The 24598-nt window shown below is 44.3% G+C and overlaps 1 protein-coding gene across 2 annotated transcripts in view; it reads right to left on the bottom strand.

Annotated features, from left to right (window-relative positions):
* Positions 1 to 6873: 6873 nt before the first annotated feature.
* wdr54 (WD repeat domain 54) overlaps positions 6874 to 24598 on the bottom strand; it is a 70103-nt gene continuing 52378 nt past the window's right edge. For both annotated transcript variants that reach the window (XM_060827974.1, XM_060827983.1), the window contains exons 7-10: positions 21171 to 21271; positions 19281 to 19443; positions 18275 to 18349; positions 6874 to 8703 (exon numbers count right to left, since the gene is read on the bottom strand). In XM_060827974.1, the coding sequence (XP_060683957.1) occupies positions 8572 to 8703; positions 18275 to 18349; positions 19281 to 19443; positions 21171 to 21271 (471 nt within the window). In that variant the 3' untranslated portion in view covers positions 6874 to 8571. The remainder of the gene's footprint in view (positions 8704 to 18274; positions 18350 to 19280; positions 19444 to 21170; positions 21272 to 24598) is intronic.

Genomic DNA, 24598 nt, shown 5'->3' with positions numbered 1-24598 from the left:
CGTCCCCCTTCCTTCCCACCTATCTGCTGCACCCTCCCCTCCGACCTATCACCATCACTTCCCACCTGTATCTACCTATCACCTTTTAAGCACCCCACTCCCACCCTCCTATTTACCCATCAGCTCCCTTCTTTTCCCCCACCCGCGTTCCTAATGAAGCAGCGATTCTCCTGCTCCTTGGATACTGCCTGACCTGCTGTGCTTTTCCAGCACCACACTTTTTGACCTCATTCTAACTTGTCACTAATCTGCTGCTGTTTCCCCAAATCCTGAACATTGTTTCTATTTAAATATCATTCAACAGACTCTTGAATGCCTCAACTAAACCTACCCATGTCACACTTTCAGGCAGTGCATTCCATACTCCAACTAATCACTGTGTGAGAAAAGCGTTTTCTCAAATTACATTTGATCCATTTGCAAATCACTTTGAACCCATGCTCCATGGTTCTTGATCTGTTTAAAAGTGGAAACGGTCTATCCCTGACCACTCTATCCAGACCCTTTGTGATTTTGAAAGCTTCAATCAAAGTTCCTCTCAGCCTTCTCTTCTCCAAGAAAATCAGTCCCAATCAATCCTTGTCTCATCCCTGAAACTACCCTCATAACAGGGGTCACGGAGCTGTATAGTACAGAGACAGACCCTTCAGTCCAACTTGTTCATGCTGACCAGATATCCGAAATAAATCTAGTCCCATTAGCCAGCATTTGATTGATGTCCCTCTAAATCCATGTCTTGACTCTATTTACGTACCCATCCAGATGCCTTTTAAATGTTGTAACTGTACCAGCCTCCAAAACTTCCTCTGGAAGTTTGTTTTACACATGCACCATCTTCTGCATGAAAACATTGCTCCTCAGGTCCCTGTTAAATCTTTCCCCTCTCACCTTAAATTTATGCCCTCTAGTTCTGGACTCCCCATCCTGGGGAAAAGACCTTGTCTATTCACCCTATCCATGTCCCTCATGATTCTATAAGCCTCTGTAAAGTCACCCCTCACCCTCCAACACTCCAGGGAAAACAGCCCCAGCCTCTCCCTATAGCTCAAACCCTCCATCCCTGGCAACATCCTTGTAAACCTTTTCTGAATCCTTACAACATCCCCCCTATATCAGAGAGACCAGAATTGCACACAGCATTCCAACAGTAGCCTTATCAATATCCTGTACAGCCACAATATGACCTCCCAACTCCTATACTCAATGCACTCACCAATAAAGGCAAGCATACCAAATGCCTTCTTCATTATCCTGTTTACCTCGGACTCCACTTTCAAGAAACTATGAATCTGCATTACAAGGTTCATTTGTTCAGCAACATTCCCCAGGACCTTATCATTAAGTATTTAAAACTTGCCCTGAATGGTCTTTTTAAAATACAGCATCTGATATTTATCTAAATTAAATTCCATCTTCCAAATGCTAAGAAGCTTACATGAAGTAAGTCCAGGACTTATAACCAAGGTAATAAAGGAGATCTGATATGAAATTTCAAAGATGATGTTCTGCTTCCCCTTAGAGATGATACAATTCCATCAACCTACCCAAAAAGAACAGGAACAAGAGAACCTTAACAGTGGGGTTGGTTAATATAGAACACAATGACTTTATCCATCATGTACATCAACACTCATGCTATACAGTATTCCCAATTCCTCCGCCTCCGCCGTATCTGCTCCCAGGTGGAACAGTTCCACCACAGAACACACCAGATGGTCTCCTTTTTTAGAGACCGCAATTTCCCTTCCCACATGGTTAAAGATGCCCTCCAACGCATCTCGTCCACATCCCGCACCTCTGCCCTCAAACCCCACCCCTCCAACCGTAACAAGGATAGAACGCTCCTGGTGCTCACCTTCCACCGTACCAACTTTCGCATAAACCAAATCATCCGCCGACATTTCTGCTATCTCCAAAAAGACCCCACCACCAGGGATATATTTCCCTCCCCACCCACCTTTCCGACTTCCACAAAGACCGTTCCCTCCGTGACTACCTGGTCAGGCCCACGCCCCCTACAACCCACCCTCCCATTCTGGCATTTTCCCCTGCCACCGCAGGAACTGTAAAACCTGTGCCCACACCTCCTCCCTCACCTCTATCCAAGGCCCTAAAGGAGCCTTCCACATCCATCAAACTGGTTCCTGCACATCCACCAATATCATTTATTGTATCCGTTGCTCCCGATGCGGTCTCCTCTACATTGGGGAGACTGGACGCCTCCTAGCAGAGCGCTTTAGGGAACATCTCCGGGACACCCGCACCAATCAACCACACCGCCCTGTGGCCCAACATTTTAACTCCCCCTCCCACTCTGCCGAGGACATGGAGGTCCTGGACCTCCTTCACCGCCGCTCCCTCACCACCAGACGCCTGGAGGAAGAACACCTCATCTTCCGCCTTGGAACATTTCAACTCTAGGGCATCAATGTGGACTTCAACAGTTTCCTCATTTCCCCTTCCTCTACCTCATCCCAATTCCAAACTTCCAGCTCAGCACTGTCCCTATGACTTGTCCTACCTGCCTATCTTCTTTTCCACCTATCCATTCCACCCTCCCCCCGCCCCTGACCTATCACCTTCATCCCCTCCCTCACTCACCTATTGTACTCTATGCTACTTTCTCCCCACCCCCACCCTCCTCTGACTTATCTCTCCACCCTTCAGGCTCTCTGCCTGTATTCCTGATGAAGGGCTTTTGCCCGAAATGTTGATTTTCCTGCTCCTTGGATGCTGCCTGAACTGCTGTGCTTTTCCAACACCTCTCTAGTCTGGACTCTGGTTTCCAGCATCTGCAGTCATCATTGATTTTACCTACCTGCTATACAGTTTTGTCATGGACACACTAAAGTAAACGTGACTGGTATGCTTCATCCCGAGACATCTCAATCATGCTCTAATGCAAGGTCCACATGAAATTCCTGCATGTGTTATTCATTCACAAGATCGATCCAGTGGCTAGGCCAGCAATAATTGCCAGTTCCGAGAGCCCCTTGACAAGAAGATGGTGAATGTAGGTAGACCCACAACGGTGTTAGGATGGGAATTCAAATATTTCCACTCAATGACACTAACAGAATGATAATATATTTCTAAGTCAAGATGGTATGTGACTTCAGGGGAACTTAAAGATGATAGTTTTCCCATTTATATGCTGCCCTTGTCCTTCTGGATGATAGTGGTTAGAGCTTTGGTAGGTTCTGTCTACGAAGACTTGGTGTGTTACTGCAGTGCATCTTGTAGATAGTATACTCTCTCCACCTTGGCAGCAGTGTATGTGTTGAAGGTGTCAGATGGGATTCCAAACAAGCTTTTCCTGGATGGTGTCAAACTTGGAGCCATAGAGGTAATACAGCATGGAAATAGGCCCTTCTGCCTGAACTGGTCCATGCTGTCCATGGTGCCCACTCAGCTAGCTTCAATTGCCTGCATTTAGTCTATATCCCTCTAAACCCTTCCCATCCATGTACCTATCTAAATGCTTTTTTAAATGTTGCTATTGTACCTGCCTCAACCACTTTCTTTGGCTGCCCATTCTATATGCTTCTTGAATACTGTTGAAGCTGCAACCATCCAGGTATATGAGAGTATTCCTCACTGTGCCATGTAGATGGTGAATAAGCCCTGGGGAGTCATAAGTTACACACTGCAAGATTCCCAATTTCCCCGATCCACTCTTGTAATTGCAGTATGTATAATCAGTGACAATTCCCACAGGAATGTGATGGCTCGAGCTTCAGCAGTGGTAATACCATCGCACAGGAAGGAGCAATGGTTAGATTTTCTCTTACACAGAAACATAGAAGATAGTAGAAGGAGGAGGCCGTTCGGCCCTTCAAGCCTACTCTGCCATTCATCACTATCATGGCTAATCATGCATCCAACAGCCTAACCCTTTTATCTCCCCATAACCTTGGGTTCCATTCCCCCCAGGTGTGAAATGTAGTCGCCTCTTGAATACATTCAATGTTTTGGCATCAACTACTTCCTGTGGTAATGAATCCCACAGGCTCACCCACTCTTTTGGTGAAAAAATGTCTCCTCATTTCTGTCCTAAATGATCCACCCCGAATCCTCAGACTGTGACCCCCTGGTTCTGGATGCACCCACCATTGGGGACATCCTCCCTGCATCTACCCTGTCTAGTCCTGTTAGAAGTGTATAAGTCGCTACGAGATTCCTCCTCACTCATCTGAATTCCAGCAAATAAATCCTAACTGAGTCAATCTCTCCTCATACATCTGTCCCTCCATCCCTGGAATCTGCCTGATGAGCCGTCACTGCACTCCCTCGAGAGCAAGAGCATCCTTCTTCAGAAAAGGAGGCTACAACTGCACACAATATTCTCGGTGTGGCCTCACCAAGGCCCTGTATAACTGTAACAACACATCCCTGCTCCTGGACTCGAAACCTCTCACAATGAAGGCCCACATCCCATTTGCCTTCTTTCCCGCCTGCTACAGCTGCATGTTTACCTTCAGCAACTGGTGCACAAGGACACCCAGGTCCCACTGCACACTCTCCTCTCCCAGTTTACAGTCATTCAGGTCATCATCTGTCTTCTTGTTTTTACTGCCAAAGTGTATAACCTCACATTAACTGCATCTGCCACTGATTTGCTCACACACCCAACCTATCCAGATCACACTGAAGCATCTCTGAACATCATCACAGTTCACTCGCCCACCCAATTTTTAATCATCTGTAAACATTGAGATCCTACATTTAGTTTCCTCGTCCAAATCATTAACAGAAATTGTGAATAGCTGGGGTCCTCGCACCAATCTCAGAGGCACCCCACTAGTTATTGACTGTCAATTTGAAAAAGGCCCATTAATTCCTACTCTACGTTTCCTCTCTGCCAAACAGTTTTCTATCCATCTCAATACACTTGCCCCAATCCCATGTGCTTCAATCTTGCACAATAATTTCTTATGCAGGACTTTGTCAAACGCTTTCTAAAAGTTCAAGTATACCACATCGACTAGCTCCCCCTTGTCAACTCTAATAGTTACATAGAGTCATAGAGATGTACAGCACAGAAACAGACCCTTTGGTCCAACTTGTCCATGCCAACCCAATCAAGTCCCGCCTGCCAGCACCCGGCCCATATCCCTTCAAACCCTTCCTATTCGTATGCCCATCCAGATATTTTTTAAATGTTGGAATTGTACTAGCCTTCACCACCCTCTGCGTGAAAGAGTTACCCCTTAGGTCTCTTTTATATCTTTCATTGTCCCCTGTTGTACATTCTCCCGTTTGTCTGTAGGGGACATATATTTGTCTTCACTCATTTCTTTCTCTTCACATACCTTTGGAAACTCTTAATGTCAATCTTTATGTTCTCTGCAAGCTTACTTTCGTACTGTATTTTCCCACTTCTTAATCAATCCCATCATCCTCCTTTGCTGAACTTTAAACTGCTCCCAACCCTCACACCTACTGTTTTCTTGGCCTGTCCGTATGCTTCTTCCTTGACTGGATACTAAATCTAATTTCCTTTGTAATCTATGGATTGGCCCTCTTACCATTTTGCTTTTGTGCCAGACAGGAATAAACAGTTGTTGCAGATCCCCCATGCATGCCTTCAATGTGTGCCATTGCCTATCCATGGTTATCCCTTTAACCAACTGTTCCCAATCATTCAAGGCCAACTCACGTCTCATATTTTCACTGTTTCCTTTATCGAGATTCTGTACCCTAGTCTCCAAATCAACTGTCTCATTCTCCATCTTGATAAAAAATCTCTCATGTTATAGTCTTGTTGGAAATGGTCATTGCCTGCACAAGTGTCGCTTGCAAGGTATCAGCCCAAGTCTGGCTATTGTCCAGGTTTTGCTAGATTTGAACATGGACAGTGTTTCAGCAGTTGTGAATGGTCCTGAACGTGGTACAATCATCAGCGAACATTCTCTCTTCTGACCTTATGATGGTGGGAAGGTCATTGAAGCAGCTGAAGATAGTTGAGCTTCAAATAATACCCTGAGATGTCATTCTGTGTATTGTTGAACATTTTTTTTAGGAAGTCCAAATATTTTACATCTTCTGGTCTCCTTTATGTATCCTGTTGGTTATGTCTTCAAAGAATTCTAATAGGGGAATTTGATGAAACATTTTTCCCCCAGAGGGTGGTGATGATCTGGAATTCATGGCCTGGAAGAGTAGTTGAGGCAGGTAACCTCACAATCTTTAAGAAGTACCTAGATGAATGCTTGAAGTAGCGTAACATTCAAGGCTAGGGGCTGGTGCTGGTGCTGGAAACAGGGACTGGCATAGATTTGGCCGTGCAGACTTGACCAAGGAGCCTCTTCTGTACCGTATGATTCTATGATTCAAAGTCACTCAGTTCCAGGGCAGTTAGGGATGGGCAATAAATACTGGCTTAAATTAGGAATCCGACATCCCATGGATGAATTTGAAAAAGTGAACTTTTCCATCTAGTTGGTTCTCTCACTGCTAGTTTGACAAAGATCTATCATTCAGGACTTGGCCAGCACAGTCAATATTACTTTTAGCGATGAACTTAAAGCCCTAAATCTGCACTGTATTTAGTGCCATTTCCAACGTCAGCATCTTGCAAATAACATAGAGGGTAATGGAAATGGCACTAGGTGATAATTAGGCAGAAACTCTCTGACTCGTATTTAGCATGAAACCAAGAGACTTCATTGGATAATGCAGGCAATGTTGGGGACTCCCAAGGCCACTTCCTCTTGACTGTATAAAATGGAGCCATTACGTCTGGTATATCTGCCTGCCAGTGATAGGAAATTAATGCAACTCCTACTAAAGGAGAGAATAGTAGAACACCTAGAAATAAGAAATATAATAATGAATAGGCATTACGGTAACAGAAAAAGCAGACAATGGTAATGCAGTCAATGTGATTTATTTGAATTGACAAACAACTTCAAATAAAGAACCCCACAATGCATTGATTAATAAAGTCAATAAAGATGGAGTCACAGGACAAGTGGCAGAATGGATCGCGAATTGCCTTCAATATAGAAAGTAGTGAATGGGAAGCAATAATACTTATTAAAGTGGTAGGAGGAGAAGCGATGGTCTTCCAGGAGAATCAGTTCTGGACCACTGATGTTCACAATTTATATTAACAGCTTGGACTTTGGAATTAAACACACAATTTCAAAATCTGAAGATGATAAATTGTGCATGAGAGGGGTCTAGGATACTGTGAAGGTCTGCAACGGATTACAGAACTTTAACACATTTGCAGAATGGACAAATGATTGCTAAATTGAGTTCAATACAGATTGATGTGTCATATTACATGTGAGTAGGAAGAATGGAAAGTTCACTCGCTTTAAAATGCAAGTGTATGTCAGGCTGAGAAATAAAAAGATTTATGACTCAATGACTAATTGTATTTGACTATAGTTTTCAGAAACAGTTGCTTCAAGCCCTACAATGAGAGGGTGTGTCCGAGATGGACATAAATAAACCCTCCCACTGGTGCAGTACACAGTACAAAGTTAACATTTTAAAACAAGCTGGAAAATCTGCACGATTGGTAATGCTTATGGCAGGATTGGTTACAGTTATTAAAAGCTGATAACTTATATACGCGCTTTGTCAGCTGAACAGTCTGAATACAAGATTGCCCAGAGTTATGCATATCTAGAAGAGCAAATGTTTTCTTTAATAAACACCGAAATATCTACCACCGAATATGAAAATCAAACATTTTACAATTCAACTACAGAGCACTTTCAACAGATCGTTCCCGTTTGCTTTCTAATTAACTCTCAAGATGTGTGTGCCACTACTGACAAGGCTGGTATTCCTCCTCCATTCCACAGTTGCCAAGATGGAAGTGACCAGAATTTGATCTGTTGATAAATGGTTTGGGCCTTAGATACTTGCAGAGGCAGTTAAGAATAATATTGTTGTGGATTTGCAGTGAATATATCAGCTAGAGAAAGGAAGGAGAACAAAAGTGTCCTTTCCAAAAGACATTCAGAAAATAATTTCTTTCAAGTAACAATTCATGGTCACATAGTGAGACTAGCTTTTAATTAATATTCTAAACTGCTGTGGTGCAACTTAAAATTATCTGTTCTCTTTCCAGTGTGAGATTACTAACCTGGTGACATAGCCAATTTAGCTATTTTGTAACAAGATCAGTGATCATTCACAATGAGTTTCTGCCTCAAGTGGGGGAAAACGACAGAAATTATTTCTTTGCGGTAGTTTAAAAACTCCATGCCTATGGGAATCAAACCACAGAATCCCTGCAGTGTTGAAGCAGGCCTTTTGGCCAATCGAGGCCACACAGATCTTCCAAACAGCATCTCAACCAGACCCACACCACCCTACCTTACATCTTTCCCATGGCGGATCCACCCAGCCTGTACATCCCTGGATAGTATAGGGCAATTTAGCATGGCCAATCCAAATAACCTGCACATTTTTGGACAGGCAGATATGAGAGGCATATCACATGACACTGTGATGGTTAGTCCCTGTTAAATTGCCTAGGTTCTGAAAGCCAGTGCTTTCCAGGCATTGTCCCCAGCTCGTGGTCTTTCGCACGATCCCATCCATCTGCAATTACACCAGGACATAACGAATAATCTCACTCAGGTCATATCCTGTCACTGCAAAGGCGTTTCCTTCAGGGTCACAGAACTTGGCTCCACATATCTGCACATCAGTTACGCATTCCATGTGCTCATGTTCCACCTGACAAGGAAAAGTATCCTGTTATATTCTTGGCTCACAAGCTGGAGAGAACATTTCTTGATCAGCAACCTAAATTTGCCTTCATACTCGATGAATCTCATAGCTTGCTGCCTGCTAAGTCCTTGTTACATCTAGTCTGCATGCAGTTGGCCCATCTGTTACAGGTGGCCCTCAGTCACAGACCAGGCCTCAGTGTTACAGATGGCCCTCAGTCACAGACCAGGCCTCAGTGTTACAGATGGTCCTCAGTCACAGACCAGGCCTCAGTGTTACAGATGGCCCTCAGTCACAGACCAGGCCTCAGTGTTACAGATGGCCCTCAGTCACAGACCAGGCCTCAGTGTTACAGATGGCCCTCAGTCACAGACCAGGCCTCAGTGTTACAGATGGTCCTCAGTCACAGACCAGGCCTCAGTGTTACAGATGGCCCTCAGTCACAGACCAGGCCTCAGTGTTACAGATGGTCCTCAGTCACAGACCAGGCCTCAGTGTTACAGATGGCCCTCAGTCACAGACCAGGCCTCAGTGTTACAGATGGCCCTCAGTCACAGACCAGGCCTCAGTGTTACAGATGGTCCTCAGTCACAGACCAGGCCTCAGTGTTACAGATGGCCCTCAGTCACAGACCAGGCCTCAGTGATACAGATGGCCCTCAGTCACGGATTAGGCCTCAGTGTTACAGAAATAGAATGCTGAGTGTCCATCAGGAAGGATAAACAATTGAGAGGGCAAAGGGATGGGTGAAAGTCTGTCTGTTTCAATGCAAGAAGTATCAGGAATAAGTATGATGAACTTAGAGCATGCATCAGTACTTGGAACTATGATGTTGTGGTCATAATGGAGACATGGATTTCACAGGGGCAGGAATGGTTGCTGGATGTTCCAAGGCTTATATATTTTAAAACGAACAGGGAGGAGTGTAAGAGAGGAGGGGGACTGGCATTGTTAATTAGAGTCCATCACAGCTGCAGAAAAGCAGGTTGTTGAGGTGGGTTTGTCTACTGAGTCAGTATGGGTGGAAGTCAGTAACAGGAAAGGAGCAGTCACTTTATTGGGTGCTTTCTATAGAACCCCCTCGATAACAGCAGAGAGGGGGAAGAACAGCTTGGACAGCAGATCTTGGAAAGGTGCAGATTTAACACTGTTGTCCTTATTGGTGACTGCACCTTCCAATTCCAAACTATTGTTTGGAAGCACCTTAATGCAGATGCTCTGGATGGAGTCGATTTTGTCAGGTGTGTCCAGGAAGGAATCCTGACTCAATATCTAGATAGGCCGCCTAAGGGAGAGGCCATATTGGATTTGGTGCTAGGCAACAAGCCGAGCCAGGCCAGGTGTCAGATCTCTCGGTTGGTAAGCATTTCAGTGACAGTGACCACAACTGCCTCACCTTTACCATAGCCATGGAGAGGGATAGGAACAGACAACATGGGAAGGGGGAGGGGAATTTATACTGCTATTAGACAGGACCTGTGGAGTATAAATTGGGACCAATTGTTCTCAGGAAAGGCAGAACAGAAATGTGGAGGCTGTTTAAGGAGCACTTTTTGAGAATGTTGTATTTGTTTTCCCACTGAGACATGGAATGAATGTTAAGGAGAAGGAGCTTCTTATCAAGAGGAAGAAGTAAATTGATATTAAGAAAGTGGATGTGCTGGAATGTCTATGAAGCATCAAGATAACTCAGTCCCGCAGGGCCAGACCAGATATATTTATGGAGTTCAATGTAGCTAAGTGTGAAGTCATTCACTTTGGTAGGAGTAACAAGAAGATGGATTACTGGGCTAATGGTAGGCTACTTGGTAGTTTGGATGAGCAGAGGGATCTTGGTGTCCATGTACACAGATCTCTGAAAGTTGCCACCCAGGTAAATAGTGCTATGAAGAAGGCATATGGTGTACTGGCCTTTATTGGTAGAGGAATTGAGTTCCGGAGTCCTGAGGTCATGTTGCAGTTGTATAAGACTCTGGTGCGGCCTCATCTGGAGTATTGTGTGCAGTTTTGGTCGCCATACTATAGGAAGGATGTGGAGGCATTGGAACGGATGCAGAGGAGGTTTACCAGGATGTTGCCTGGCATGGTAGGAAGATAGTATGAGGAAAGGCTGAGGCACTTGGGGCTGTTCTCATTGGAGAAAAGAAGGTTTAGGGGAGATTTGATAGAGGTGTACAAGATGATTAGGGGTTTAGATAGGGTTGACAGTGAGAACCTTTTTCCACTAATGGAGTCAGCTGTTACTAGGGGACACAGCTTTAAATTAAGGGGTGGTAGATGTAGGACAGATGTTAGGGGTAGGTTCTTTACTCAGCGGGTTGTGAGTTCATGGAATGCCCTGCCAGTAGCAGTGGTGGACTCTCCCTCTTTATGGTCATTTAAGCGGGCATTGGATAAGCATATGGAGGTTATTGGGCTAGTGTAGGTTAGGTAGGCTTCGGTCAGCGCAACATCGAGGGCCGAAGGGCCTGTACTGCGCTGTATTTCTCTATGTTCTATGTTACTAATGGTAAAGTCTTGGGGAGTGTTGCTGAACAAAGACACCTTGGAGTTCAGGTTCACATCTCCCTGAAAGTGGAGTCGCAGGTAGATGGGATAGTGAAGAAGGTATTTGGTATGCTTTCCTTTATTGGTAGAGTGTTGAGTACAGGAGTTGGGAGGTCATGTTGCGGCTGTACAGGATGTTGGTTAGGCCACTGTTGGAATATTGCATGCAATTCTGGTCTCCTTCCTATCGGAAAGATGTTGTGAAACTTGAAAGGGTTCAGAAAAAGAGTTACAAGGATGTTGCCAGGGTTGGAGGATTTGAGCTATAGGGAGAGGCTTAACAGGTTGGAGCTGTTTTCCCTGGAGCATCGGAGGCTGAGGGGTGACCGTATAGAGGTTTACAAAATTATGAGGGGCATGGATAGGGTAAATAGGCAAAGTCTTTTCCTTGGGGTCAGGGAGTCCAGAACTAGAGGGTATAGGTTTTGGGTGAGTGGAGAAAGATATAAAAGAGACCTAAGGGGTAACTTTTTCACACAGAGGGTGGTACAGGTATGGAATGAGCTGCCAGAGGAAGTGGTGGAGGATGATACAATTGCAAGATTTAAGAAGCATTTGGATGGGAATATGAATGGGAAGGATTTGGGCTGAGTGCTGGCAGGTGGGACTAGATAGTCAGCATGGCTTTTTGAGGGGCAGGTCTTGCCTCACAAGCCTTATTGAGTTCTGTGAAGACGTGATGAGACAAGTTGATGAAGGTTGAGCAGTGGATTTCAGCAAGGCTTTTGGTAAAGTTCCCTACGGTAGGCTCATTCAGAAAATTGGGAGGTATGGGATACAGGGAAATTTGGCTGTCTGGATATAAAATTGGCTGGCTGAAAGAAGACAGCCAGTGGTAGTGGATGGAAAGTATTCTGCCTGGAGGTCAGTGACCAGTGGGTGCCCCGCAAGGATCTGTTTTCTGCTGTTTGTAGTTTTTATGAATGACTTGGATGAAGAAGTGGAGGGATGGGTTTGTAAATTTGCCAGTGACACAAAGGTCAGTGTCAACAGCTGTTGCAGGCTGCAACAACACTGACAGGATGCAGAACTGGGCTGAGAAGTGGCAGATGGAGGTCTTCGTAGATATATGCAAAGTGATTCATTTTGGAAGGTTGAATTTGAATGCTGAATACAGGGTTAAAAACAAGATTCTTGGCATTGTGGAGGAACAGCAGGATCTTGGGGTCTACATACGTAGATCCCTCAAAGTCGCTATCCAAGCTGATAGGGTTGTTAAGAAGGCATATGGTGTTTTAGCTTTCATTAACAGGGAGATTGAGTTTAAGAGATGCGAGGTTCTGCTGCAGCTTTATAAAACCCTGGTTAGACCACACTTGGAATAGTCCAGTTCTGGTCGCCTCATTATAGGAAGGATGTAAATGCTTTAGAAAGGGCGCAGAGGAGATTTACCAGGATGCTGCCTGGTTTGGAGGGCTTATCTTATGAAGAGAGGCTGAGGGAGCTAGGGCTTTTCACATTGGACAGGAGGAGGAATAGAGGTGTACAAGGTAATGAGAGGCATAGATAGAGTAGATAGCTAGAGACACTTCCCCAGGGCAGAAATGGCTGTAACGAGGGGTCATAATTTTAAGGTGATCGGAGGAAGGGGAGATGTCAGAGGTAGGTTCTTTACGTAGAGCATGGTGGGTGTGTGAAATGCACTGCCAGCGCTGGTAGTAGAGTCAGAGACATTAGGGACATTCAAGTAAGGAGATCAGGCCCCAGTGTTACAGACCAGGCCTCAGTATTACAGCTAGCCCTCAGTCACAAACCAAACATCCATCTCCTCTCGTAGTAAAAAATGAGGTCTGCAGATGCTGGAGATCACAGCTGAAAATGTGTTGCTGGTTAAAGCACAGCAGGTTAGGCAGCATCTCAGGAATAGGGAATTCGACGTTTCGAGCATAAGCCCTTCATCAGGAATCTCTCTCCTCTCACCAAACACAACACAGAGAACTTTCGTTCTCACTCTTTCTGTGTAACTAATCTTCAGCTCATCCACAGCCCAGACCTCAATCACAGCCCAACAGGTTTTTTTTAAAGTTACACAACAAATCAATCAGAACACAGTTCTCTCACTGTTTGCTTAGACCTCAATCAGAAACCAGCTTCCATATACAGCTGGGCCTCACCCTTGAAGGAGGTCTGGCAGCCTCTTGTGGAAACAGAAGCAATTGAGTTTCAAGCCCAATGGCACTTCTCTGGAGTTGTTAAGTTCCAAAGAAAAACAGTTGGATATGAAATGTAACTCTGTTTCTCATTCCACAGATTCTGCCAGAACTGCTGAATTGCCCCATTTCCTCTCTCTGTACAGCTCAAGCTGCTCTCAGTACATATAAACCTCACATCAATCAATTACACTCCTGATGTGTCCTATACAGCAAATTCTTCTTATGTCAATCAAAATTTGCACATTCAATGAACGTGGATGGAGAGAGTGTAGGTGAAAAGGAACAACAGTATTTTTATTGTGAACTCTGGGTGTCACTGGCTGGAATTGCATTCATTGCTCGTTCATTGGCCTTGCGAAGGTGGTGGTGAACTGCCTTCTTGAACTACTGCAGTCCATGTGCTGTAGGTATGGAGTTAAAGAGAGAGTTTCAGGATTTTGACCCAGTGACACTGAACAAATGGCGATATGCTTCCAAGTCAGGATGGTGAGTGGCTAAGGGATGAACTTATGGTGGCGTTCTCATGTATCTGCTATCCCTGCCTTCCTCAATGTAACTGCCCCGTGATGTTGGAAGCTGCTGTCTAAGGAGCCTTGGTGAATTTTTGCACCACATCTGCTGCTATTGCATGTTGGCCATGGAGGAACTGAATATTTGTGGATGTGCTGCCAATAGATCAGGCTTTGTCTTCAATAGTGTCAGGATTTTCCAGTTTTGTTGCAAATGCACACATTCAGGCAAACAAGCAGTGTTCCATCATGCACCTGACTTGTGTCTTATAAATGGAAATAGGTCTCAGGATGCTGGAGGTAACTGCTTCACTGAAGAAGGGTTCTGAAGGAGGGTCACTGGACTCAAAATGTTAACTCTGCTTGCTCTCCACAGCTACTTCCATACCTGTTGAGATTTTCAACCAATTTCTGTTTTTATTTGCCATTTTTGATTTATTCACTGTAGGATTCACAGAATCAAATAACACAGAAGAGGCCCTTTGGCCCCTCAACTCTCTACCACCGAAATTAATCGACCACCTACACTAGTCCCAGTTTTCTGCACTAAGCCCATGATTCCTCGCTTCTGATTTACTGTGATCCACAGCGTTTATATGGTGAGTCCAGTTCAGTTTCTGGTTAATGGCAACCCCCTGGGATGTTGAGAGTGGGAGATTCAGTGATGGCAATGCCACCAAATATCAAGGGGCATTAGTTACATTTTCGTTTGTTAGAGATGGTCATTTCCTGGTACTTGTTTGGTGAATATTACTTTCCACTAGTCAGCCTAAGCTTGGATGTTGTTCAGGTCTTACTGTATTTGGACTGCTTTTGTATCTGAGGAATTATAAATAACGCTGAACATTGTTCACTGATTCTTGCACAACCTTCTTGTGACCTTATGATGGAGGGAAGGTCATTGATGAAGCGGCTGAGGATGGTTGAGTCTATAATATGACCCAAGGACCTCCCACAAAGATGGAAATTAGCTGGATGATCTCCAAAAATCACAATCATCTTCCTTTGTGCTTTATTAGATTAGATTCCCTATAGTGTGGAAACAGGCCCTTCAGCCCAACAAGTCCACACCGACCCTCTGAAGGGCAACCCATCCAGACCCATTCCCTACATTTACCCCTGACTAATGCTAACTAACTGACTAACGCTGGGCAATTTAGCATGGCCAATTCACCTAACCTGCACATCTTTGGAATGTGGGAGGACACCGGAGCACATCCACGCAGACATGGGGAGGATGTACGAACTCCACATAGACTGCTGCCCAAAGCGGGAATTGAACCCGGATCCCTGATGCTGTGAGGCAGCAGTGTTAACCACTGAGCCACCATGCCACCCCTTGGGTATGACTCCAATTAGCAGACAGAGTTCCCTTGATTCCATTCAAAACTCATTTGGTCAGGACTACTTTAATGCCACAATTGGTAAAATAAAATCTTGATCTCAAGGCTAGCCTTTGTAGTATTCAGTGCTTTCAATTGTTTCATGGATATCACATGGAGTGAATCAAATTGGCTGAAAACTAGTATATATGCTGCTGGAGACCACTGGTGAAGGCAGAGATGGATCATCCACCCAGCATGTTTGGCTGATGTTCTTGCACATGCTTTAAATTGATCTTTTGCACTGAATGCATTGTGCACTTTACCATTGCGAATGAGGATGTTATGGAGCTTCCTCCAGTGAGTAGTTTATGACTGGATGTGGCAGGAACTCAGATCCCATGGTTATGAGAGTGCTTAGCTCTATTGCTTTCTGTTTTTGTTGTTTAGCACACATGTAGTCCTTTGATGTAGCGTCCGACTGACCTCATCATTAGGTAGATCAGATGCTCCTCTGACATGCTGTCTTCCACTCTTCCTCAAACCAGAACTGAATATCTGTCTTTGCAGATTAGATTACTATTGCAGAGTACTATTTAACAGATGCTCATGGTCCACAATAACTCCTTAATGGAAAGGATACGGTCAGGTATATTTTTCCCTCACCACCTGCTGCAGACCCAGTCTAGCAGCAATGTCCTTTAGGACTCAACCAGTTTGGTCAGAGATGATGTTGCCACACAATACTTGATGAAGGACAGTGAAATCTCCCACCCAGTGTATATTCTGCACCCTTGTCAGCACTTCCTCCAACTGAAATTCAAAATGAAGGAACAGAGTCATATGCTGAGGGTTTTTGGGAGGGGGAAGTGAGCAGCAGGTTTCTTTGTCCATGTTTGACCTAATGAAATGAGATGATTCTCATGGCAACTCCCTCATGACTGTAAGTTATTATGCTGCTATTTCTGCTGGTACTGTCTTGTTGGTGGAACAGAACATACTAGGCATAAGTCAGGAATACTCCCCATTTGCCTGGATGGGTTCTGCTCCAAAGACTCCAGCTCAAGAACCTTCACACCATTCAGGACAAAGCAGCCCGCTTGACTGGCACCAAATCCACAAACATCCACTCCCTCCATCACTGATGCTCAGTAGCAGCAGTGTGGACTATCTACAAGATGTACTGCGGAAATTTGCCAAAGACTCTTGACGGCACCTTCCAAACCTAAAACCAACTTCCACTCAGGAGGACAAAGCCAGCAGATATATTAGAATGTCACCCAAGATCCCCTCCAAGCCCCTCCTGACTGACTTGGAAATATATCATAGTTCTTTCAGTGTCGCTGGGGTCAAAATCCTGGATTTCCCTCCCTAAGGGCAATGTGGATCTACCTACAGCACATGGACTAAAGCAGTTCAAGATGGCAGTTCACTCCCACCTTCTCAAGGGCAACTAAGGAAAGCTACAACTCACAAGTGAACAAAAAACAGTGCCAGGGAGGTGGTGGCGATGCTTTGAACATGGATTGCGAGATATAATTCCACGGTTATGACTATGTCAGGCTGCATCTGTGAGACAGCTTTCTCAGTATTTGTGCCTGCACCCAGATGCCAGCAAGGAAGATTTTGCATGGTTGTCAGGGCTGTTTGTTATTGTCGTTTCTGGTGCCAGGTCATCGCCCATTCTTAATTTTTGGGCTTCTTAACATGGTGCAGATAGTACACACTGCTGCTAGTGGGCATCCTTGGAGGAGCAGGCAGCAGGCCCAGGAGGAGACAATCCTGCACTTACCTTGGAGCAGCTGAGTGCCGATACGGAGAAGACTTGGGCTTGGAGGGAAGCAGGAATGGCCGTTGGACTGGGGTCTGATGTGAGTGGTCAGACCACATGCAGAAGCCCTGTGCTAAGCTGTTAAACTGTAATGTCTATTTCAAATTTCCAATCTTACTGTAATGCCAACCCTTTAATGATGTCCTATTTTCAATTTCTTTGTCAACTCTAAGTAATGTAACTACTTTTAACCCTCTGTTGAATCCAAGAATTGTACTTAGTTACTTGTACCTAAGATGTCATCATAAGGCGGCAGACATTGGAAGAGCTTTTCCCTGTACTCCTGCAATGGAGTACATGTGACAATATAATGATATTGACATTGACAATAAAACAATACTGAGGACGGACTCAGTCTTAGTGGATGAGGAGACAATTAATTGGGCTGCTTTTTCCAAGATGGCGTCAAGTTTCTGGAGTGTTGTTGGTGCGGAGAGATTACCCCACCAACTCCCACTGATTCCAGTTTTGCACAGGCTGCTGGATGCCACACCCAGTCAAATGCAGCCTTGATGTTAAGCAGTTTTATCCATGTTTGAACCAAGGCTCGAATGAGGTCAGGAGTTGCTGTAGTGTTACGTGAATCCAGGTTGCCCACGATTACCTCAATTTCTAGATTACAATGACCAGCAAAAATACCACCGTGGCTTTTTGGCAAGTGCACGAGGCTGTTACCAGTTGTCACAGGGAAAAACCATGCGTTGAAAGGACAGAACTGCTAGATTGATGGTACACCCACAACTTCTTTCTCTGAGTGAGGTGGGAACCACACTTCCTCCTCCTCTTTCCACCTACTTCGCTCCAGCACTAACCACATTCTCAATATTACTTTCTCATAAAGCTGATTGGTGCTGAAAATGTCTTGGTAGTGAGGAGGCTCAAGGAACAGATCAACAGACTTAATCAATGAGCTGGGGAGGGAAGGGGAGAGTGGACAAATATTGGCAAGAGCCTGAGGCTACTACCAGTGGTCCTGTCACAAGAAGATAAAGGAACTCAAATACAGTCCGGGGTGCTTTACATGTTATATCAGTTGGAGAAAACAGCGATTTTCCCTGAAAACTAATCGAGTTGGATAAAACTGGTTGGACCGTTTGCAATACAGTGTTTGTGAGCTGGCGAGGAGCTTCTGCATGTACACTAATTTTAAACCTGGATAAATCTATTGTTTGATTTTGTTTAATAGTAAACTTGGGAACATTAAGCCCTACTTACCTCAATGGTGTTGGACTCAGAGTTCCGATAAATCCTCCAAATCCTGAGAAAAGAATCCTCAGCTCCAGACAGCAGCTGTTTGGAAATTGAGATGTTACCACATGGTAAAGGGATCTCACAAATTATTATATCAATAAAGATGCAGTAGCAGACATTTAAGATGATATTTCAGAATAGTGTGATGAAAAGGATCAGATTTTTTTTAAGAACTTAGGTTTAAAACAGGGCAGATACTTAAGAATATCTGGTAGGCACAGACGAATTGGACAGAGAGGTCTAATTCCATGCTAAATGACACTACGACTCCAATTGAATACAAAAGGCTAGGGTTCAGTTAAAGAGGGGACTGGTGAAACTGTATCTGGAATTCCATAGACAGTACCAGCCTCCTTATTGAAGAAAGCATGCAACTGCACTGGAAGCAGTTTGGAGAAGATTTACTAGACCAACTCCTGGAATGGGTAAGTTGCCTTATGAGGAAAGGTTGTTCGAGGTAGGCTCATATCCACTGGAGTTGAGAAAAATAAGATGGACCTTGATTGAAAAATGTAAGATTCTGAGGAGACTTGAAAGGGTGGATGTGGAAAGGAGATGTCTTCATATAGGGAAATCTAGAAATAGGGAATTACTATTTAAATGTAAATAGTCATTCATTTAAAGCAGAGATAAGCAGAACTGTTGATAGAGGGTTGAGCATCTTTGGAACTTCTTTCACAAAGGATGATACAAACAGACTCTGCATCACTAAGGCAGAGGTAGATAAATTCTTGATAGGCAACAGAGTAATAGGTTATCAAGAGTGGTGCAATAATTTGCATTAATCCAATTGAACCGCACAGCAGGATCAAAAGGTTGAGTGGTCAACTCCTAATTAGTATGTCTGCAAGTTCATATTTTGTGATGCAAACAATCTAACTCCTTCAGGGAGCGACAGAGCAGGGAGAGAAAGCACACAGCCTGTCACTGTCATGCAGGACAGCACAGCTCCAAAGAAGCTTGTGGGTACCTTGCCACTTTCAGATGCGAGGTCGAGAGCGCAGATCCAGCGTGCGTGAGCATTCACCTCCACATGCACTGTACCAGTTGCTGCATCATAAACCAGGATCTGGCCACTCCCATATCCTGCTGCAATGATCCCACTCCACATCTTCACAGATGAGCAAGTGCCTCTGGAAACAGGCAATAACCGGCTAGTTAGCATCGATGGTTCAGTAGTGAGTCTCAATCGACTGCAATGTGATTAATTCTTAACTACCTTCCTGGCAATTAAGGCTGAGCAATGAATGCTGGTTGAGCCAGTACCCACACCTCATGAGTGATTTAAAAAAAGCTTTTTCAAAATAGAAACATACAACTTTTAAACAGGTCATTCAGCCCCTTGAGTTGCTCTACCACTCAATAAGCTGATGTTAGTGTGATCTTAAATCCCCTTTCCTATCTAAGCCTGATACCCATTGACTTTCTCGTTCATCAAAGAAAAGTGCAGTGTGGGGGAATAAAGGTACATGCAGGCCAGGACTTTGGGATTTTAACTCCGGGTAGCTGGTCCAGTATTTGAAATACTGAGCACTCCTAAAGTTAGAAATTAGAAATCCTACAGTGTGGAAAACAGGCCATTCGACCCAACAAGTCTGTACTGATTCTCCGAAGAGCATCCCACCCACACTCACACCACTATCTTATCCCTGTAACCCTGCATTTCCCATGGTTAGCCCCACCTAACTTTCACAGCCCAGTGATGATATGGGCAACTTAGCATGGTCAATCCAGCTAACCTGCACATCTTTGGACTGTGGGAGGAAACTGCAGCATCTGGAGAAAACCCATGCAGACATGGGTCGAATATCCAAACTCCACATTGACAGTCACCCCAGGCTGGAATTGAACCCAGGTCCCTGGTGTTGTGAGGCTGCAGTGCTAACCACCGAGCCACTGTGATGCATCAAATGTGTCAACTCTGGAAAGGTCAGATCCAGGGGCCCAGTGCGAACTCAGAGCTGTAGTGGAGCTGCATTCTGCATCAACGAGGCGGTTGTAGCACCAACTCATGGCTGTTGCAGCAGAGGTGACTTTGGGCTCCCGGCACTGTTTGCATCCAAAGCAAATTCATGGAAGGAGAGGCAGTTTTGGTGTTCAGTAGAACACCCACCAGCATCAGCAGCTGCTGCATTGGCAAGGTATGCATGAAGTGGATTGGTGATGGCGGAGTCGGGTTTGGGCTGGTGCAGTACCCAACAGCAATGGTGGCATCTGCATTAGTGAGGTCCAGCAAGGATGCATAGTGGTAAGTAAACTGATGGACAAGCAGAAGGCTGGAAGACCACAGGAAGCCAGGCAACATCAGGATGTGGAGAAGTCAATGTTTTGGGTATAACACTTCTTCAGGACTGGGGGTGGGTGTAAGGGGAGCTGAAGATAAAGAGGGGACGGGTCAGGCGGGAGGAATAGGTGACCGCAGGCAGAGGGCACAACCTGGTTGGTGGATGGGAGAAATGAATCTGGTTGGTAGCTGTTTCATTGGTTTTCTGTTTCGAAGTCTCTTCAAACCAAACTGGTGGAGGCTTGACAGCACCAAAGAGTGGCGACATTCATTCCAGCTGCGACAGTGAGGTAAAGGGGACTTGTGCCTCACTACCAGCCTCATGGCCCATGCTGGGGTGCCTAACAATAAGCAGTGTAAAGTTGAACACTTTTTTTTTTGCCTTTGTATTCTATGTTTTGGTTTATTTTTCCATTTTTTGAGATGACACCAGAGAGTGGTGACATATACAACATTTTTCACTGTATTTTGTAACAAAATACACATGACAATAAGTAAAACCAGTCAGGTTATTAATCAACTTTGTGATTCTCTATTACACTTATTGGAGTGAGACAAGACAAAGACATTACCTACCCATAAGCTGCCAACTTATGCATTAATTTAAAATCTTCCCCTGATTTCCAGATACACAGGACCCCAGAGTCATCAGCTGTCACCAGATCTGCAACATACTCCTATAGAATGAAACCAACATCAATCAATCCCAGTAAAACATTCTATTATTGGATACTTGGGGAAAAAAAGGGATATGAGAAAAACTCGGATTGTATTTGGAATACCCCTGTGCAGTGAGCCTTGCTTAAAGTGCCCCACCAGTCCTCTCAAACAGTGCACACTCAGAGTCAAAAGGTGTGGTGCTGGAAAAGTACAGCAGTTTAGGCTGCATAAGCCCTTCATTGCCCGAAATGTTGACTCTCCTGCTCCTCAGATGCTGCCTGACCTGCTGCTGTGGTTTTCCAGCGCCACACTTTTCGACTCTGATCTCCAGCATCTGCAGTCCTCACTTTCAGATCCAATTCAGTGTCACCTCTCAAACACCTTCAGCATTGGCTTCACTTCCCAGAAAATAACATGCAACATACATACACAAAATCATATTATAGTCAAGACCACATGTTTAAAATTTCTTTTATGTCACAAAGGAAGGCGCAGCTATAAACCAAGGAGGCTGTGCACCATGGCTGCAGTTTCAAAAGGTCTTGTTATTGGATCACATCGTGAATCGTATATAATTTAGTGTTTTTCTTGGAGCAGTGAGAATAATCAAATGCCACGGAACCAATGGGTTATGAACTAAGGAGCAACAATATTTTGATTGCCTCCTGACCAGATGACCATAGCCTGTATGTGGCCGGTGCAGTGGAAAACACCTTGAGAAAGCATCAAAAACGACCTAGAGCTTTAGCTTTTGCAGAAGTACCAGGAAGTCCCCAGAAACAGCTAGTTTTCTCTGCAAATCCTCCGGTGAAACTTCGAAGATTTTGGAAAGATACATTCTCAACTAGTGAAAGAAAATGTGCATTGATGTGCAACCAACTTTGTGACAACAATAAAGAACTAAAAGGAATGAATACAATCTGAAAGAAACAACTCAAACTCCTGAGATTCAGACTGATTCGACTGCACTGTGTTTCCATGATTTCTTCTCCCCACCTTTGATTATCCACGTTTTATCTGCCAGAAAAAAGAAGTTAAGTTAAACTGTAAAGAGCTATGAGTTATCAGTTTGTGTTTTGTTTCTCTCATTGGTAAAAACAATCTGTTTGCCATAAATACCTGTTTTTTTTGTTAAGTACAGAAGTCTGGTGAGTATTTTCTGAACCGGGGCTTGTCAGTCAGGTAAATTGGGAAATTTGATTAATTTTTTGAAACATATAGAAATGTTTAAAAATTAGACAATGACTATCAGCCATACCAAGAAATACCAAGACAAAACTAGGCTATGGTCATAGCCATTAATAGACAAAATAACCACTGCCCTTTGACATTTAAGTGGTGTTACCATCACTGAATCCTCCACTATCAACATCCTGAAACTCAACTGGCAATGCCAGATAAATACAGTGGATACACATACAGCTAGGAATACTGCAGTGATTAATTCACCTCCTGAATTCATGGACCAAATCCTGTCCACAAGGTACTAGTCACAAGTGTAATGGAATACTCCCCACTTAACTGGATGGACGCAGCTCCAGCAACACTCAAGAAAATTGGCACCATCCAGAACAAAGCAGCCTGCTTGTTTGACACTGCCTCCACAAGCATCCACTCCCTCCACTGCCAACGTTCAGTAGCAGCAGAGTGTACTATCTATAAAGTGCACTGCAGAAATTCACCAAAGACTGTAGCTTCCAAATACAGGACCATGTAGATCTAGAAGTACTTCAGTAAGGTGTTTGATAAGGTACCCCATAGTAGGTTGATGAAGAAAGTGAAGTCACAAGGGTGTAGTAGTTAGATGGATAGAGAACTAGCTGGGCAGCAGCAGACAGAGCGTAGTAGTGGAAAGGAGTTTCACAAAATGGAGAATTGTGACCAGTGGTGTTATACAGGCTTCGTGTTGGTACCACTGTTGTTTGTGATATACATAAATAATCTCCAGGAAGGTATAGGTGGTCTGATTAGAAGGTTTGCAGATGACATGAAGATTGGTGGGTTAGCAGATAATGAAGGGAAAAGTCAGAGAATGCAGCAGAATATAGATCGATTGGAGAGTTGGAAGGAGAAAAGGCAGATTGAATTCAATCTGGGCAAATGTGAGGTGGTGCATTTGGGAAGATCCAATTCAAGAGTGAACTATATGGTAAATTAGATTAGATTAGATTCCCTACAGTGTGGAAACAGGCCGTTCGGCCCAACAAGTTCACACCTACCCTCTGAAGAGTAACCCGCCCAGACCCATATCCCTCTGACTAATGCACCTAACATTATTGGACAATTTAGAATGGCCAATTCACCTAACCTGCACATCTTTGGACTGTGGGAGGAAACCGGACCACCCGGACAAAAGCCACGTTGACAAAGGGAGAATGTGCAAATGCCACACAGACAGTCGCCCATGGCTAGAATTGAACCTGGGTCCCTGGCGTTGTAAGGCAGCAGTGCTAACCACTGTACAGAGATCTGTACGGAAATCAGGTCCATTGTACCCTGAAGGTGTGTTGGAGAAATTAGCCGAATAAATTAGAGATTACAAAGCACAGTTCGAAGTGAAATTGATAAACAGTTTATTAGTTAGGCAATATTGCAAAGAAAAACTGACCAAGCTGAAATAGCACAGACAATCTGTCCAGGTAGCCGAGAATTCTCTTCTTCGAGCTGAGGATGAAGCCAAGTTTTATAGGAATCTTGTACAATGAGGTTAATTAAAATGGGGAAAGATACAATATATTTGGAAATTTAGTAATCCGGTTACAATGACAATAATTGAAAAACAGTTATCGGCAGAATGTCCTGATTGTTGATAAAATGCAACATCCTGACAGTATCAATGTGATCAAGAGATTCCAGTTCTCTTTGCAGGTTGGTGAGCATGCCTCCTTTGAACCAGTAAGGAGCTCCCATTGTCCTGTCCTGGGAGCGATGTCCTGAATTATTTTCATTAGAAAGACAGAGGTTGAGGGGGGACCTGACTGAGGTCTACAAAATCATAACAGGTATAGAGAGGGTGTTTAGCAAAAAGCCTTTTCCCCCCAGAGTGGAGGACTCAATTACTAGCGGTCATGAGTTCAAGGTGAGAAGGGAAAAGTTTAAGGGAGGTATGCATGGTAAGTTCTTTACGCAGATGGTGATGGGTTCATGAAACGTTGAGGTGATAGAGGTGCACACAATAGCATCATTTAAGATGTATCTAGACAGATATGTGAATGGGCAGGGAGCAGAGGGATACAGATCTTTAGAGAATAGGTGACAGGTTTAGATCGAGGATCTGGATCAGCGCAGGCTTGGAGAGCCAAAGGGCCTGTTCCTGTGCTGTAATTTTCTTTGTTCTTTGACAA

Source organism: Hemiscyllium ocellatum, chromosome 1 (assembly GCF_020745735.1).
Source record: "Hemiscyllium ocellatum isolate sHemOce1 chromosome 1, sHemOce1.pat.X.cur, whole genome shotgun sequence".
In the NCBI taxonomy this organism is placed as follows: Eukaryota; Metazoa; Chordata; class Chondrichthyes; order Orectolobiformes; family Hemiscylliidae; genus Hemiscyllium; species Hemiscyllium ocellatum.
Note: the sequence above shows the minus strand (reverse complement) of the source record. Positions and strands in the feature narration are given on the sequence as shown.